Raw genomic sequence first — 13,123 nt, 5'->3', positions numbered from 1 at the left:
GGGCACAGGTAAAAAAAAAAAAAAAAAAGACTCCACGTGTGTAAAAATCCACCACATTCAACGTTTATTAGAAATTATCAAACTAACAATACTTCCTGCGACGAGTGGCACTACTGCGAGCCCGTGGACAGCAAGGCGAGAAGACCCCCAGCTGCTCCGACAGACAACACGTAGTTCCTGTGAGCTCGTCAAGGTAAAAACATAATTACTAATTGGAGGAACTTCACTGATACCTAGAGACCGGAAAAATTCGCGAATTGATTTCGCGATAGGCTAAAATACAAATAGTTATACCTCAGTGCTGCCTCTGCTATTGGCTCACAACTCACATGGATGACTCTGGGCCAATGAGAAACACCCAACCAAAGCTTTATCAAATCACAGGCTGCTACGTTGGGACGTCTCACAAGACAGCAGCCACTGAGTGGGTGGCATTTGACCGAGAGTACGTAGAACTATGGGGTTCATCCTACAGGTCACTGAACCCACAAATTTTTCCGGTCCCTACTGATACCCAATTATCTCGAATCTAAATCTCGAATCTAAATCTCGAATATGGATCTACGTCTTGAGGGTCAAAAAATGTTAACACATTCAATCCTTTATAAATGTGTGTTTCACAAACTAAGTTTTCAGAATCAATACAATTGTAATTTCATTTGTACAATATCTTGAGGAATGGTAACATGATAAGAAAAAAAATTACCTTCTAAACTTCAGAGGTTGTCAGGAAATTTATTTCATTTTTTCCTCATATATTTTTCTTTGATTCTTTTCCCTTGAATATATAGAATACTAAGGATTTGAGGATTTGATTGGCCCATTTCTAATGTTAACTAACCTCTTAAAATGCTATTTTGACGTCTTGGAAAAGTCATGACCAAAACTAGAGTTTTATCTGATTTTGACCAGTAATTGCACTAGAAAAAAAAATACTCTTTATAAAAATAATTGGACATGGAAGATGCGTTCTTGAAATGTTAGCTTAATATGCTGACGAGAATATGACTAATTTTGTGCCTACCATTCCGCAGCTACGCTACTTGCGCAGAGTTTGTTAAGGCACAACAAAATATTAGATGCCATGTTGACTGCCATAGCAAGATAGATAATGACTTGCTACGTACGTGAGCCAATGAAAGATTTGAAAGCTCTCCACAAACAATAGTAGTTCAATTACTGAACATGCAAAAGTAGATGCTAGTAGCCATTTTTAAAATTAATAATAATTAAAAAAAAAACCTATGATATGTTTGGCACAGTCAAACCAATAAGCAGGTTTAGGTGAATACAGCAGATGTTACAGAAATAATTCTCACATCTCAAGAGGAAGTAATTTGGTTAGTCAACTGTAGGTCTGCACATACCGTAATCACTCGCGTAATGTCCGCAGTAATTTTACCACATTTTTGGCCAAAAAAAATAGGGTGCGGACATTATGCGAGGAAAAATACAAAAATACAAAATTTTGTGTCTTAATTATTACTAAAAAGGCACAAAACGTATCTAAAATCAATTTGGATTTCACTAGCTATTTTAAAAGAATATTGCTGCGGGATCGCTTGCAAACAACCTGGCTTAGACCATGTTTACTTTGCTGTAATTGCCACCGGTAACTGTCTCGCATCTGCCGGAACATTAAAAAAAATTACGCGCTACACTGAAATAAGTGTGGTTACGTGTGCCTTATTAATGTGATTAATATGTGATGGATTAAAACGGCTATTAACGGCACGGCTGCAATATTTTAGCCGTACCATATCCTTACGTGCGGCGCGTAGGGAACCAGCGAGCTGGCAACAGCGCAGTGACTCACCAGTTCCACATCTGCTGCGCACTGTACTCCCCCCCCCCCCCTCCCGGCATTCTGATGGCCTTAGTGACGTAGCGGAGGAGGAAGGGGAAGGATACATTTAGAGCGTGAGAATGACCAAGGGAGGGATTCTGTTCTGTCCAGACACGTAAAACAGGGTACACACTAATTAAAGTTGACGTTTCTTTTACGCTGCACTGCGTGTCTTACCTCAACAGAAAACAAGACTGATCCACGCCATGTTGCATTTGTTGACTGCAACTGTTCTTTTATTTTCCGCCACTGACGAACAATTTTTTCGTGCACTTCAAACTCCCTTTCAGCAGCCCTGTTCCCATGCTCTTCAGCATAACGAACAACTCTTAATTTAAACCGCGCAGTGAAGGATTTATATTTACCCATTCTGTACTCTACACTACAAGACTCGACGGGAAACTCATGCCTGGAACTTGCGTCCGTGTTGGTCAGCTGTGTTTACCGTTACCGTGCTTTGTTCAGTTCAACGAATTTCCCCACCCTTTCAGGACAGGAGAGAAAGGACAGCTCAAGGTCACTGCTTTGTTTACAGAGCCGTCAACTTTCCATTCGTACTGCGTCCTTTAGGGGTGGCCAAAGTTGTGTTGCCCGCCGTAGATGACTAGTGCGGACATTATGCGAATTTTTAATTTTTTCTTTTAAGGATATATAAATAAAGGGTGCGGACATTATGCGAGGGCGGACATTACGCGAGTGAATACGGTAATTTAGGTTGTGTGGAACGTCATCACAATCGTCACTGCAAATAGTAAACTACAACCCTAACTATTACCACGATTTCTCCGCACTTTGAAATATTTCACTGGAATATGTCTAACTATGCAACTTGTTGCATGTATTATGAACCTGTTCGGGTTGGAGTTATTTCAATTTCAAACTAAAAAGGTTTAGTTAGAAAGCTAAAAGCCTTTTCAAAGATAATTTCCACATGATTTTTATTTTATTTTATGTGTGTTCATAAACCAAAGCAAGGTGTCGAAACACGAAACGCATGTTAGCGAACAGCTGTTTAAAATTTAATTTTCAACGTCCAGCTTTATTACTGTTCGGGATCAGTCCTCCAATTACATTTTCGTGACTTTCCTGATCTGTGGACACGCTGAGACAAACACTGAAACCGCACATTAAGTGAACATGCGTACATTCCTGCCACAAAGGATACACGGCAGGTGTGAACGCCTTAAGAACGTAGAAGCTGGAAAAGATGACCAGCGCCAGAAACAATGCGTTGTTGTAGAAGATGGAGAAGGTTGTGGCCTCGAAATCAGCTACTTCATTCTTCTTCCACAGGATTCTAAAAGAACAAACAACCAACAGCAACTACTAATTGTGCTACTTAATTCTCTTATAAATCTCTGTATAATTAAATCTCATTGAAGGAAAAAAATGATTTATAGAAAGTCATTTCGCCATTCTACGAAAGTAAAATTCCATCACTGCAAGTATTTGATCTTTCATAAATATGTTTGGACTGAATACCAATGGTTGAAATGAGTGTAATGGTTAGTTTTCTTTTTATCATTCTTGCAATTGAAAAGATTGAATTAAATTTTGAACCTACGCCTTTGCTGGCAACACTGAATGTCGTAGAGAAACCTCAAATGCGCAAAAATTATGATTAGAAAAACACACAGGAAACAAGCCAAAATCGTCTTGATGTTTTATTTGTGTTGTGTATTCATCATTTTCCCCTCAATTATTGAGGTTTCTCTATGACATACAGTGGCATATGTTTGGTTGAGTTAGTTTCATGTGCAATAATTTAGGTAATTACTAATTTTGTAAATGAATAAAAGCTGACTCTACAAATTAGTTTTCAGATTTTTTTAATCAATTAATTATTTACTAGATTCGAATACACTCATACAATTGTCTGCAATCAAACGTTTAAACAATCATCTGTTAATATCTACCATTAAATATTTGATAAATAGAATGTCTGTGAAATGATCACCAATCCTAGATATCTAGGCCTAAGTCCAATTAATAAGTCATTAGTTTTTAGGATTAAGATTCAATTGGTCTGAAAAACTGTCCCTCAGTGAATGCCTTGGCATAAATAGTGTTAAAAAAATCATAAAAAAATTATGCTGATAAAGCTTTTAATTTTTAAGTTATTACAATAAGAGAAATTACAGAGTATTATAGAACAAGTACATTTTGTAGATAGCTTCATCTACCTCAAATAAACAAAAATATTAAATATTCAAATAATTAATTATCAGGCTCTAAATTTATTACCATTTTATAAACAAATCTAAAAAATAAAAATAAAAGATAAACCTTCAACAATTTTTTGGGAAAGAAACTTTTATATTTTCTCACCAATTTCTTAAAATTTAATGCATTTAATTTTAATTTATAACCTTACACTCTTAACTAACTTTTGACCCAAATTAAGATATTTTTTTTTTACAGTGTTTAGAAATTTTTAATGCTTGTATGCATGTTTGTATAACAATTCCTGACAGGAATTATTCTCTTTATTTGTATGCAAAATTCTAGCGAAACAAGTCTGCCTATTTACCTCTCATCCTTTTCCTTCTTGCTCATTTTCTTGTCCTCCGAGAGTTTCCTCGACATTTCTCGGTTGACAGCATCTTCCCTTTTCACAGCCACCTGTTGAAAAATTTTAATTTCTTTAACAAACAATTATTACTGGTAAAGATAATTTTCTTGTGAATGTACATGAACATGTAAATTTCACCATCTGCCACGCAGCAAGGGAAACAAATCCACTAAATCAGCAAAACATAAAACTGTTTTACACAAAAAATTATTTGGGTTTTATTATGGTACCTTAATTGAGAAAAGAAAGAGACACCACAAAAATCATCTAACTTCTATGTAAAACAATAAGGTAACTAGGGCTTTATACATGTTTTATTAATTTAGAATACTCAAATAGGAAATAGGTTAACATTGAGCATAGGGGTGCATTGAAACAATGGCAAACAAAAATTTAAAAATTCTTACCTACGTACTTCCAGTGTAAAATGGCTTTACAATAGTTCATTTATTTCATTAGCTACGGCAGAATTATTTTACAGTTAAATATTCACCTGAAATACAAAACCAATTAAAGTGGAAAACAGTCTTGCCCCCAGCTGTAACATACTAACATTAAAAATTCCTTATTCCTACGGATCTCTGTGGAGAACCACAGGATCAAATTGCAGCTAGTATGATGTAAACAGTAGAGCAGCGACACAAGATCAGGAAAACAGTCTCGGCCATGCTATTAAAGCAGGGTAATGATAATAATTTTATAACAACTATAAACCAATATAAACAATTGCATTGTTGTACCTAACCTTACCATTGAAACTTGTCATTTCTGCGAAATTACTTGAAGTATCGCAATGTTGTTTTAAACAGTAATTAGGAAAAAGGTAAAAGAAGTAAAAAAATGAATTTTCAAATATTTGTTTGCCTTTGTTTCGATGGAGCCCTGCGCTCAATATTTACTCTCAAAACACATGCAAATAAAAATTTAAATAATTAATAATTTGTTTTTACAAGCTAATTATGAGATTTTGGTCTCCAATGGTAAGCCAACAGAACTAAGCAGGGTATCAGCAGTATGGGCTGGGGTGGTACGCGAGCTCACTGGGCCAGGGGCTATCGATGGATGGAACAGTCAGCGAGCAAAGTGCACTCCAAACTATAAGGACTAAATGATCCATTAGGCCAGAATTCAGAAATAGCCAACATCAACGGACGTACGTAACAGTAGTAGATCACATGTTTCATTCGAATTACACACTCGCAATTGGGCTTTCACCTGGCACTGTGTCTTTCTTTCTTTCTCTCTCTCTCTCTCTCCCCCCCCCCCCCCCAATCTCTAAGATACCTCCTCAGATCCCTTGCATCCAGCATACCTTCCTGCACCCCATTCCACTCTCTCCCTGTACTCACTATGGTGTGTCTTCATTCCCTTTGGAACTTCCACACATGATCTCTCCGCCCTCTATATCCAACTCTGTGCACCCTCAATCCCAGCTGCCCACAGTCCACTCTCTCTATCACCTCCATCAGCCTTTCTAACCTTTCCACCCTCCTCCTCCACTGTAATGCTTCCCACCCCAATTATTTAATCATTTCAAGATGGACCACGCATTTCACTCTCTTCCCTTACCTCAGTCACTATATAGGGATCCCAGATCACCGCAGCGTACTACTCCATCCTTGTCCTGACCAACATGGAGCATACCTTCTGCCTGCTTCCAGTAGGTTCCTGCCAAGCAACTCACCACCTGCTGAACCTGTTTTGCCCATCCTAACTGTTTCTGTAAGTTAAGGTTATTCCCTGGTACTTGAGTCTTCTGCCTCCACTATCTCCCGCCCCTTCCAGCAATAAACCAATCTTCCTCGTACTATACCACCTTCATCTTTACAACATTCAATGACATCCTGTTCTCCTCTGTCTATTGTTCTTAGCCTTATCAGATCCTCCTTTCCCCACTACCTGATACACAATGCAATTGTCAACAAACATTCTCCTCCTGGCCTCCATTATATCTCCTATACCATTCATCATTACTGTGAAAAACAGGGACCCCACACACACCCCTACCGCACTCCTGACGTCACTTTCCCCTCTTCAGACCTTTCCTCTCCCACTCTCTCCATGTCTTTTATTCCTAAGGAAGTCTCCTACCCAACTCTACCTTCTCCATTAGCCTCTTTATCAAACTCCTTTTCAAATAAATGAATATTTCTCCTAATTGCTTTCGCCGTTCACCGTTTTTACATCTTCTAGTAATCCTGCCATGTGTGTTTCACTTGACAACTATCTCCTGAAACCGTGCCTTATACCGATCCACTCCACATTAATGATCCTCTCTTAACATCACTATTCCCTCCTCTCCCTTAACTGTTTGTACATAGGTGTAACGGTCCGATGTATCCTTCTCCCATTGGCCTTTCCATGTATGCATCCGTGGCCACCCTTGTTTTCCTCCCCACTTCCTTACCTAGCTCCTTCAGCTCTGCCTTTAAAAACAAATGTTAAGCATAACAACTACTTTCGGTAAATATGTAGTGTACGGATTATGGTCAAAAAAATTTTAAAAATCTGAAATAACTTTTATTATATGCTTTTTTACATCCTCTTTTCAAAACAGCCTATGGAGATAAGAAATTCCAATTACTTTTGGAGATATAGCCGTTCTTATTTTGCAATACAAGACCTATATAATCATTCGACCGACGCCATTTTATATTTTGCTGTGTGTGCGTGAAACGTGAATGCCTAAGGGCCGGTTTCACCAACTTAGTTTAAGCAAATTAATCTCGATTAGTTTCAATATAAACTCGTTTAGTCGAGTCAGCGTTTCACCACATGCGTAATCTCGATTTTCCAGAGTAAAGCAAGATTTTATATTAACTGGCCAAGTTCATCCAGTTTGCGCAGCTAATCTCGCTTAACGTATGTAAACAAATGGCTTGAGCAGCTTACAATGTTATATTTGAAGAAGATTCGGATGAAGATGATTTTATTACCTTGCGTCGACCTCGTACAATTCACGAAAGGAGTAATTATTTTGAAAGCTATGATGAAGTGGACTTCAGAACCCATTTCCGTCTGTCGAAACAGTCTGCACATAGACTGATCTAACAAAACTGTCTTCTCATGTGGCGAAAGATTTCGACTTCTTTGCCGCTTTTCTTTAATTACAGCTGAAACTGCACCATTGCCAATCATGTTTATATGAGATATGACAATTTCCACGGTATTAATAATTTTTCAAAAAAAAAAAAAAAAAAATTTTTTTTTATGTTGATGCGGCCACCATAAATTACGCTCGGCCAAAAGCTGCATCTACAAAAGGAAAAAAATACATATTCGGGTATCTCCGACAGATATTCGGGTATATTCGCTAGGTAATGGGTGTTTTTATGTGGAAGGCATTTATAAATCGAGTTTTAGAAATCTCGATTAATTTAAACTTGTGTAACGATGGTGAAACACACGTTGGAATTAAACTTACGATTATACTTCATCTAGTTTTTTAAATCTCGTTTTGTAAGAAAATTAAACCTGCTTGGTGAAACCGGCCCTAAATAACAGAAATTTTCCATTAGCTAAGGTTAGTTACATTATAAATACTTCAAAATAAACGGAAATTAAAAATAATATCAATTAATTTTATTTGTTGTATAGTTTTAAGTATTAATAATGTAAATGACCTGACCTAACAAAACGGGACAAAGGTAGATTAGGTCAGGTCAGCTACATTATACATACTTTGAAACTGAATGGACATTAAAAATAATATAATTATATTATTTTAACGGTTGTTTAGTTTTAAAGTATTTATAATGTAGCTGACCTGACCTAACAAACCGGGACAAAGGATGAACAGTAGGAACTCACGTAATTTTCTTTTTACTTATTACTTGCGCAACAAATAAAACATTAAAATTTGAAACGTTAAAAACTCACCTAAGTTAGAGGCGGGTACAATTATTCCTTTGCCATTAGTAGAAAATGGTGTAGTCGTTCACCTACGTCGCGAAAAAAAAAAAAAAAAAACCTACACATAAACAAGCAACAATGTTGAACGCCGCATAAGTGCACAGGATGAAAATTAAAAAATTCGATATCTCCTAAAGTATTTGGAATTTCTTATCTCCGCCGGGTTTAATGAAAAGAGGAAGTTAAAGAGCACAGAATAAAAATATTTTCGGAATTAAAATTTTTTTTTAACAAATATAGCCCAAATATGAAAATTAAAAAATTCGATATCTCCTGAAGTAATTGGAATTTCATATCTCCGCAGGCTGTTTTGAAAAGAGGACGTAAAAGAGCATATAATGAAAGTTATTTCAGATTTTTTAAAAATTTTTTGACGATAATCCGTACACTACATATTTACCCTACTTTCTCTACCTTAAGTATAACATACAAAGGAATACATACCTTATGTTTCAGAACAAATTTCGTGTTCTTATACGCCAGAGCAACCAAGTATGTGCTCACAAGCGTAACCACAATAAATGAAATGAGTGAAGAATATAGGTCAATCATATGTATCCTCCAAAAGAGCCCTGCAAAACGAACGTAAAGCATTTGAAAAAAAAAACTGTACTTGCGAGCAACAATTTCTGTGATTTAACGACAAAAATTACTTACATATTGGTATGGCAGACACGATGAAAGCGTTTCCGTAAAATAAAGCAGACGATTTTGTGGACACATTCCTGCTGAAATCTTGTAAAAGTAATTCTTCTTCCTTCGTGAATGATTTTGCTTGCTTTCCCGACATGTTAGCTCTGTTATACAAAGCAAAACTTCGAACAATATAGCAGCTTGATCACAACACAACTTACATGTGTGATGTTTCCAGGAGGTTACTTTCGTTTTGTTTGGTTCGCAAGTATGTGAAGAACCTGTATTATTAAAACGTCATCACACGAAACAGGAAACTGAATACGTGCTATGAGCACGGGAGTAACCTTTGGTTGTTAGTGTTGTGGCATGAGATAAATAGTGGTGTGAAAATGCTTAAACAAGTATAACTCAAAACTCTGGGCATTTGTTTTAACTAATTAAATAAAAGTACGCAGTAGTTAAAATATTTTTAAGTATAAACTCAAAAAATTAATTAATAGTAATAAATTAATAAATATAATTAAAACTAAAAGTTTTAATAATTATTTCTCTGGTTACAACTTCCATAAGAACATTGCTGTGTTTATTTATAAACGGAAAAATTATGTAGTCTTTGCGGAAAACAGTCCCTTGTGATTTTTTTATGCTAGGACCAGAATTAACAAAAATGTTAAATTTTGTGATTTTGGATTGTACGAGTTGCGCCTTTAGAATTGGGAAGCTTCCCGTTACTATTATGTTTTTTTTTTTTAAGTTTACAACCAAAAATTAATGATCATAGGCACGATAGTTTTACATGTTTTATAATACCTATAAACATTATTTTGCGCTTCTTTTATAGTTTTGGCTGTGAAAAAAAAAAAAACGTACATGCACAATATCGCTGACCACAGAGCTCTTTGGGGAATTTATTGTTACGTAACTAGCTTTTGTTTATAATTCAATTGTGTTATTTACATGTGGTCGTGCGCGTGAGGTGGTTGTTGTTGGTGCTTCGTTGAAGATGGAAAAATGCGTTTTCATCGAACAGTTTGTGCAAGAAGTTCGTAGTTACAGCTCGCAGTATGGGAGTGATTTTAGTATTTCGTACACAGCTTACAATATTACAGGGAGGCCAAGCAAATTTCCAGATTACGGGGATTTTCCTCAAACATTTGTAATGGTAAGCTAATTAAGCTCTTCCCACCTTTTTACTGAAAATATTTTTATTTTACCATCTATATCGTGTAGATGTTTTGGTGGAAATTTTCTTAGTAAATCTATTTAATTGAGAAATGTAGTGGGTATTTTGTTATATTCAGAAACTTAGAGAAATAAATTATAAAAATATTGTTTTATTGTACTTAAGTCTTGGGTTCACTCTACTCATTTTAGAAGTTTTAAATTGAAGGCCTTGCCACATTCATGCAGTCACATTTGTCTGACGGTAGTCGCATCTGTCTGATGTGTCGCAGCTGATGGCGCAGATGTGGATATGGCATTTGACTGGTTCATGTGACCTGTGATGTCAGGTGTTGTTGCAGTGGATGTACCAGAGCTGTCTAACTTTCAATCAGTTATATTGTCATGAACAATATTTGGCTATGAGAAGCAAGAGCCAGATGCACCTAGACAAATGAAATTCAGTGTGGACGCAGCTACAGAAAACGCAGTGGCGTAGCAAGCAGGTGGCAGGGATGGCCCCCGCCAGGGGCGCCGGAGCAGTGGAGGGGTGGGGGACGCCACCGCGACGGTGGTTTCGCTTTACGGAACCCTCCTCCCCCCCCCCCAACTATCTTTTAATCCAATTTTAATCTATTTTCAATTCTGGCCAGGGGCGCCAGTCACCTTAGCTACACCACTGAGAAAACGTATCTGACAGCGTGGTCGGACGACACAACAGACGAGACAGATGCAACTGCAGCAGGGCCTTGGTGTGTTTTCTGTTGCAACGTGCCACATTCATTTATGCGATTCATTTGATTCACAGTAGATATACCTAATACATTATGTTGGGCATATACTATTGCTAGTTTGCACTGTGTGTCATTGAGGAAATCTTCCCCGGAATTCTCTGTGCTGTCTGTCTATTCATTTAACATTTGGTATTGGCTGATTTAAGTTTGGTTTTCTGTGCGTGTTTGTGTATTAATCTTTTGCTTGCTTTTTCTTCAGTGTAAACCAGCAGAACAGTGTATGGCCTACATAATGTTTTAAATTAAGAGTTAATATATATTACGGAAAAACTTATTATTTTGACGCCTACATGCTCTTTTAATTCTTATTTACTTTTGCAGGTATGTCGTTTTCATTTTCTGAACAACTTAATTTGGGACGGACGGACGGACGGACAATAAAATGGTGCCCAAGATAAAAAAAAAAAACTTCAAATTAAATTTGTTTTAAAGAGATAAATATTTTTGTGCAATTTTACAGTTTGTACACTTTGCTTTCATCGTTGGTGAATATAGTTCATGATGTCAGATGCAGATGGTGCAGAAGTTCAGTTGGCCAGCTCTGGTCAGACAGATCTGCTCCACGGAGACTGCACCATCTGCACCTGATGTCACAGCCACGTTGACCAATTGAATGCAGTATCTGCACATGCACCATCAGTAGAGACCTGCAAAATTCGCGGATTCATTCGGTGATAGGCTAGAATTCAAACACATATACCTCTTAGATAATTTTGCTATTGGCTTACTGTTCATCTGGACGAATCTCAACCAGTTATAAACCCTCAACCAAAGAATGATTGAATCACAGACAAACCAGATGAGACGACTTACAAGTCGGCAGCCAATGAACTTGCGTTATTTGCCCGAGTGTACAGGGAGGGGTATGTGCAGTCTATCCTGAAGGCCATCGAAACCGCGAATTTTGCAGGTCTCTAACCATCAGCTCTGCTAGATCAGACAGATGTGACTGCACAAATGTGGCAAGCCCTTTAAGGGGCCCGCCAGTTCAGGGGTGTATCTATGTTGGCGAGGCGGGACGATAAGCGCGACGCTCACTGGTGCTTCTAGCGCGGTGTCTCCTCTAAGCACAAGGCTCTGAATTGCAGCGCAGTCTTTTTGTCGTGCATTGTACATGAAATTCAAGCAGTGACTGTAATACATGGTGGAGAAATGAAGAGAAAGGTGTAATGCAAGTTCCTTAGGTGCTTTCAAGAATCTGTACCGGTTGTTTTACGCCATAAAAATTGCTCTGAAAACACACACCTTTTAGTCATTTTAACTCTTCTATAAATACAGTTCAAAAACTTAATATACCTTCAGCGAATTCTTAAATGGTTTTGTAAAACAGACCCCACTCAGATATCTTGAGTTGTTTTCAAATTGCGTGGTTTTTCCTGATGCTCTGCACACTGTGTGTGTGCCCAGTAAGGCGGGACACTTAAAGGGCCTGTCCACCTTAAGAGCTGTGTGTGTGTGTGTGTGTGTAATGTTTGACATGTTAGACATTATTTGGCGTGACAGTCAATTTTCACAACCTATATCTCTTTCAAACATAAACACACTGCATTTAAAAGACAAAATTAAAAACATGAAAATGTTATTGTAAGTTTGCGTTACTACATTTTAAAACATTTAATTACTAAAAAACATAAAAAAACACACAGAAATTTTTTTTTGCATTTTTTTCTTTTACGTTCAGCCAATAATAAGTTTGTGTTTTTTAATCTAAATTATATACATGTAGCTGTAAATTGTTTTCCTCTTTTTTTTTTTTTTTTTTCGTTTTTACATGTTGAGATAGCTGACAAACTGACTACTTTACTACAGACTCAAGCTGAGCCCACACAGACAGCTACGTTATGTTTCTGCTGTTCGCTATGTTTGCTGCACCGGGTGGCCAGACAGGATAGTCCAGTTCGCGATGTCGGAGAGACACATGCTGTGGAATTAAAATGATGATTCCGACGATGATAATATTCTGCTGGCTCTCACATTATGTACGTGTTAAAGGAAATAGTTAATCCAAAAAGAAATTAATTTGGAGTATTTCATCATTTGATGAAGCAGTTGCATCAGGACTAAGCCAAATTAATGGATCATTTCAGAATAAATACAACTCGGTTTGATAGCATTCCGTTGAAATATAATCCCAGGCATTGTCCTGTATATCCTGCCTTCTATATTCTTCCATCATGTTTTCCCTAATCGTGGGTATTTTTG

The 13,123-nt window shown here is 37.1% G+C and overlaps 2 protein-coding genes across 7 annotated transcripts in view; one reads left to right on the top strand and one right to left on the bottom strand.

The window, feature by feature from the left end:
- Positions 1 to 41: 41 nt before the first annotated feature.
- Positions 42 to 9,276, bottom strand: LOC134540576 (translocon-associated protein subunit gamma). Of its 2 annotated transcripts, XM_063383395.1 has the most exons (5): positions 8,988 to 9,272; positions 8,775 to 8,902; positions 4,377 to 4,468; positions 3,012 to 3,143; positions 42 to 177 (listed from the first exon to the last, which is right to left on the bottom strand). In XM_063383395.1, the coding sequence occupies exons 1-5, from the start codon at positions 9,118 to 9,120 to the stop codon at positions 111 to 113; spliced, it is 552 nt and encodes a 183-aa protein (XP_063239465.1). In that variant the 5' UTR covers positions 9,121 to 9,272; the 3' UTR covers positions 42 to 110. The 2 variants fall into 2 exon arrangements, with proteins under 2 accessions (XP_063239465.1, XP_063239464.1); XM_063383394.1 differs by lacking the exon at positions 42 to 177 and having other exon boundaries at positions 2,472 to 3,143; positions 8,988 to 9,276.
- A 458-nt stretch (positions 9,277 to 9,734) lies between these two features.
- LOC134540972 (F-box/LRR-repeat protein 4) overlaps positions 9,735 to 13,123 on the top strand; it is a 69,590-nt gene continuing 66,201 nt past the window's right edge. For all 5 annotated transcript variants that reach the window (XM_063384066.1, XM_063384067.1, XM_063384065.1 and 2 more), the window contains exon 1: positions 9,735 to 10,128. In XM_063384066.1, the coding sequence (XP_063240136.1) occupies positions 9,970 to 10,128 (159 nt within the window). In that variant the 5' untranslated portion in view covers positions 9,735 to 9,969. The remainder of the gene's footprint in view (positions 10,129 to 13,123) is intronic.

The sequence above is a fragment of the Bacillus rossius genome, chromosome 17 (genome assembly GCF_032445375.1).
Source record: "Bacillus rossius redtenbacheri isolate Brsri chromosome 17, Brsri_v3, whole genome shotgun sequence".
Taxonomy (NCBI): domain Eukaryota; kingdom Metazoa; phylum Arthropoda; class Insecta; order Phasmatodea; family Bacillidae; genus Bacillus; species Bacillus rossius.
Note: the sequence above shows the minus strand (reverse complement) of the source record. Positions and strands in the feature narration are given on the sequence as shown.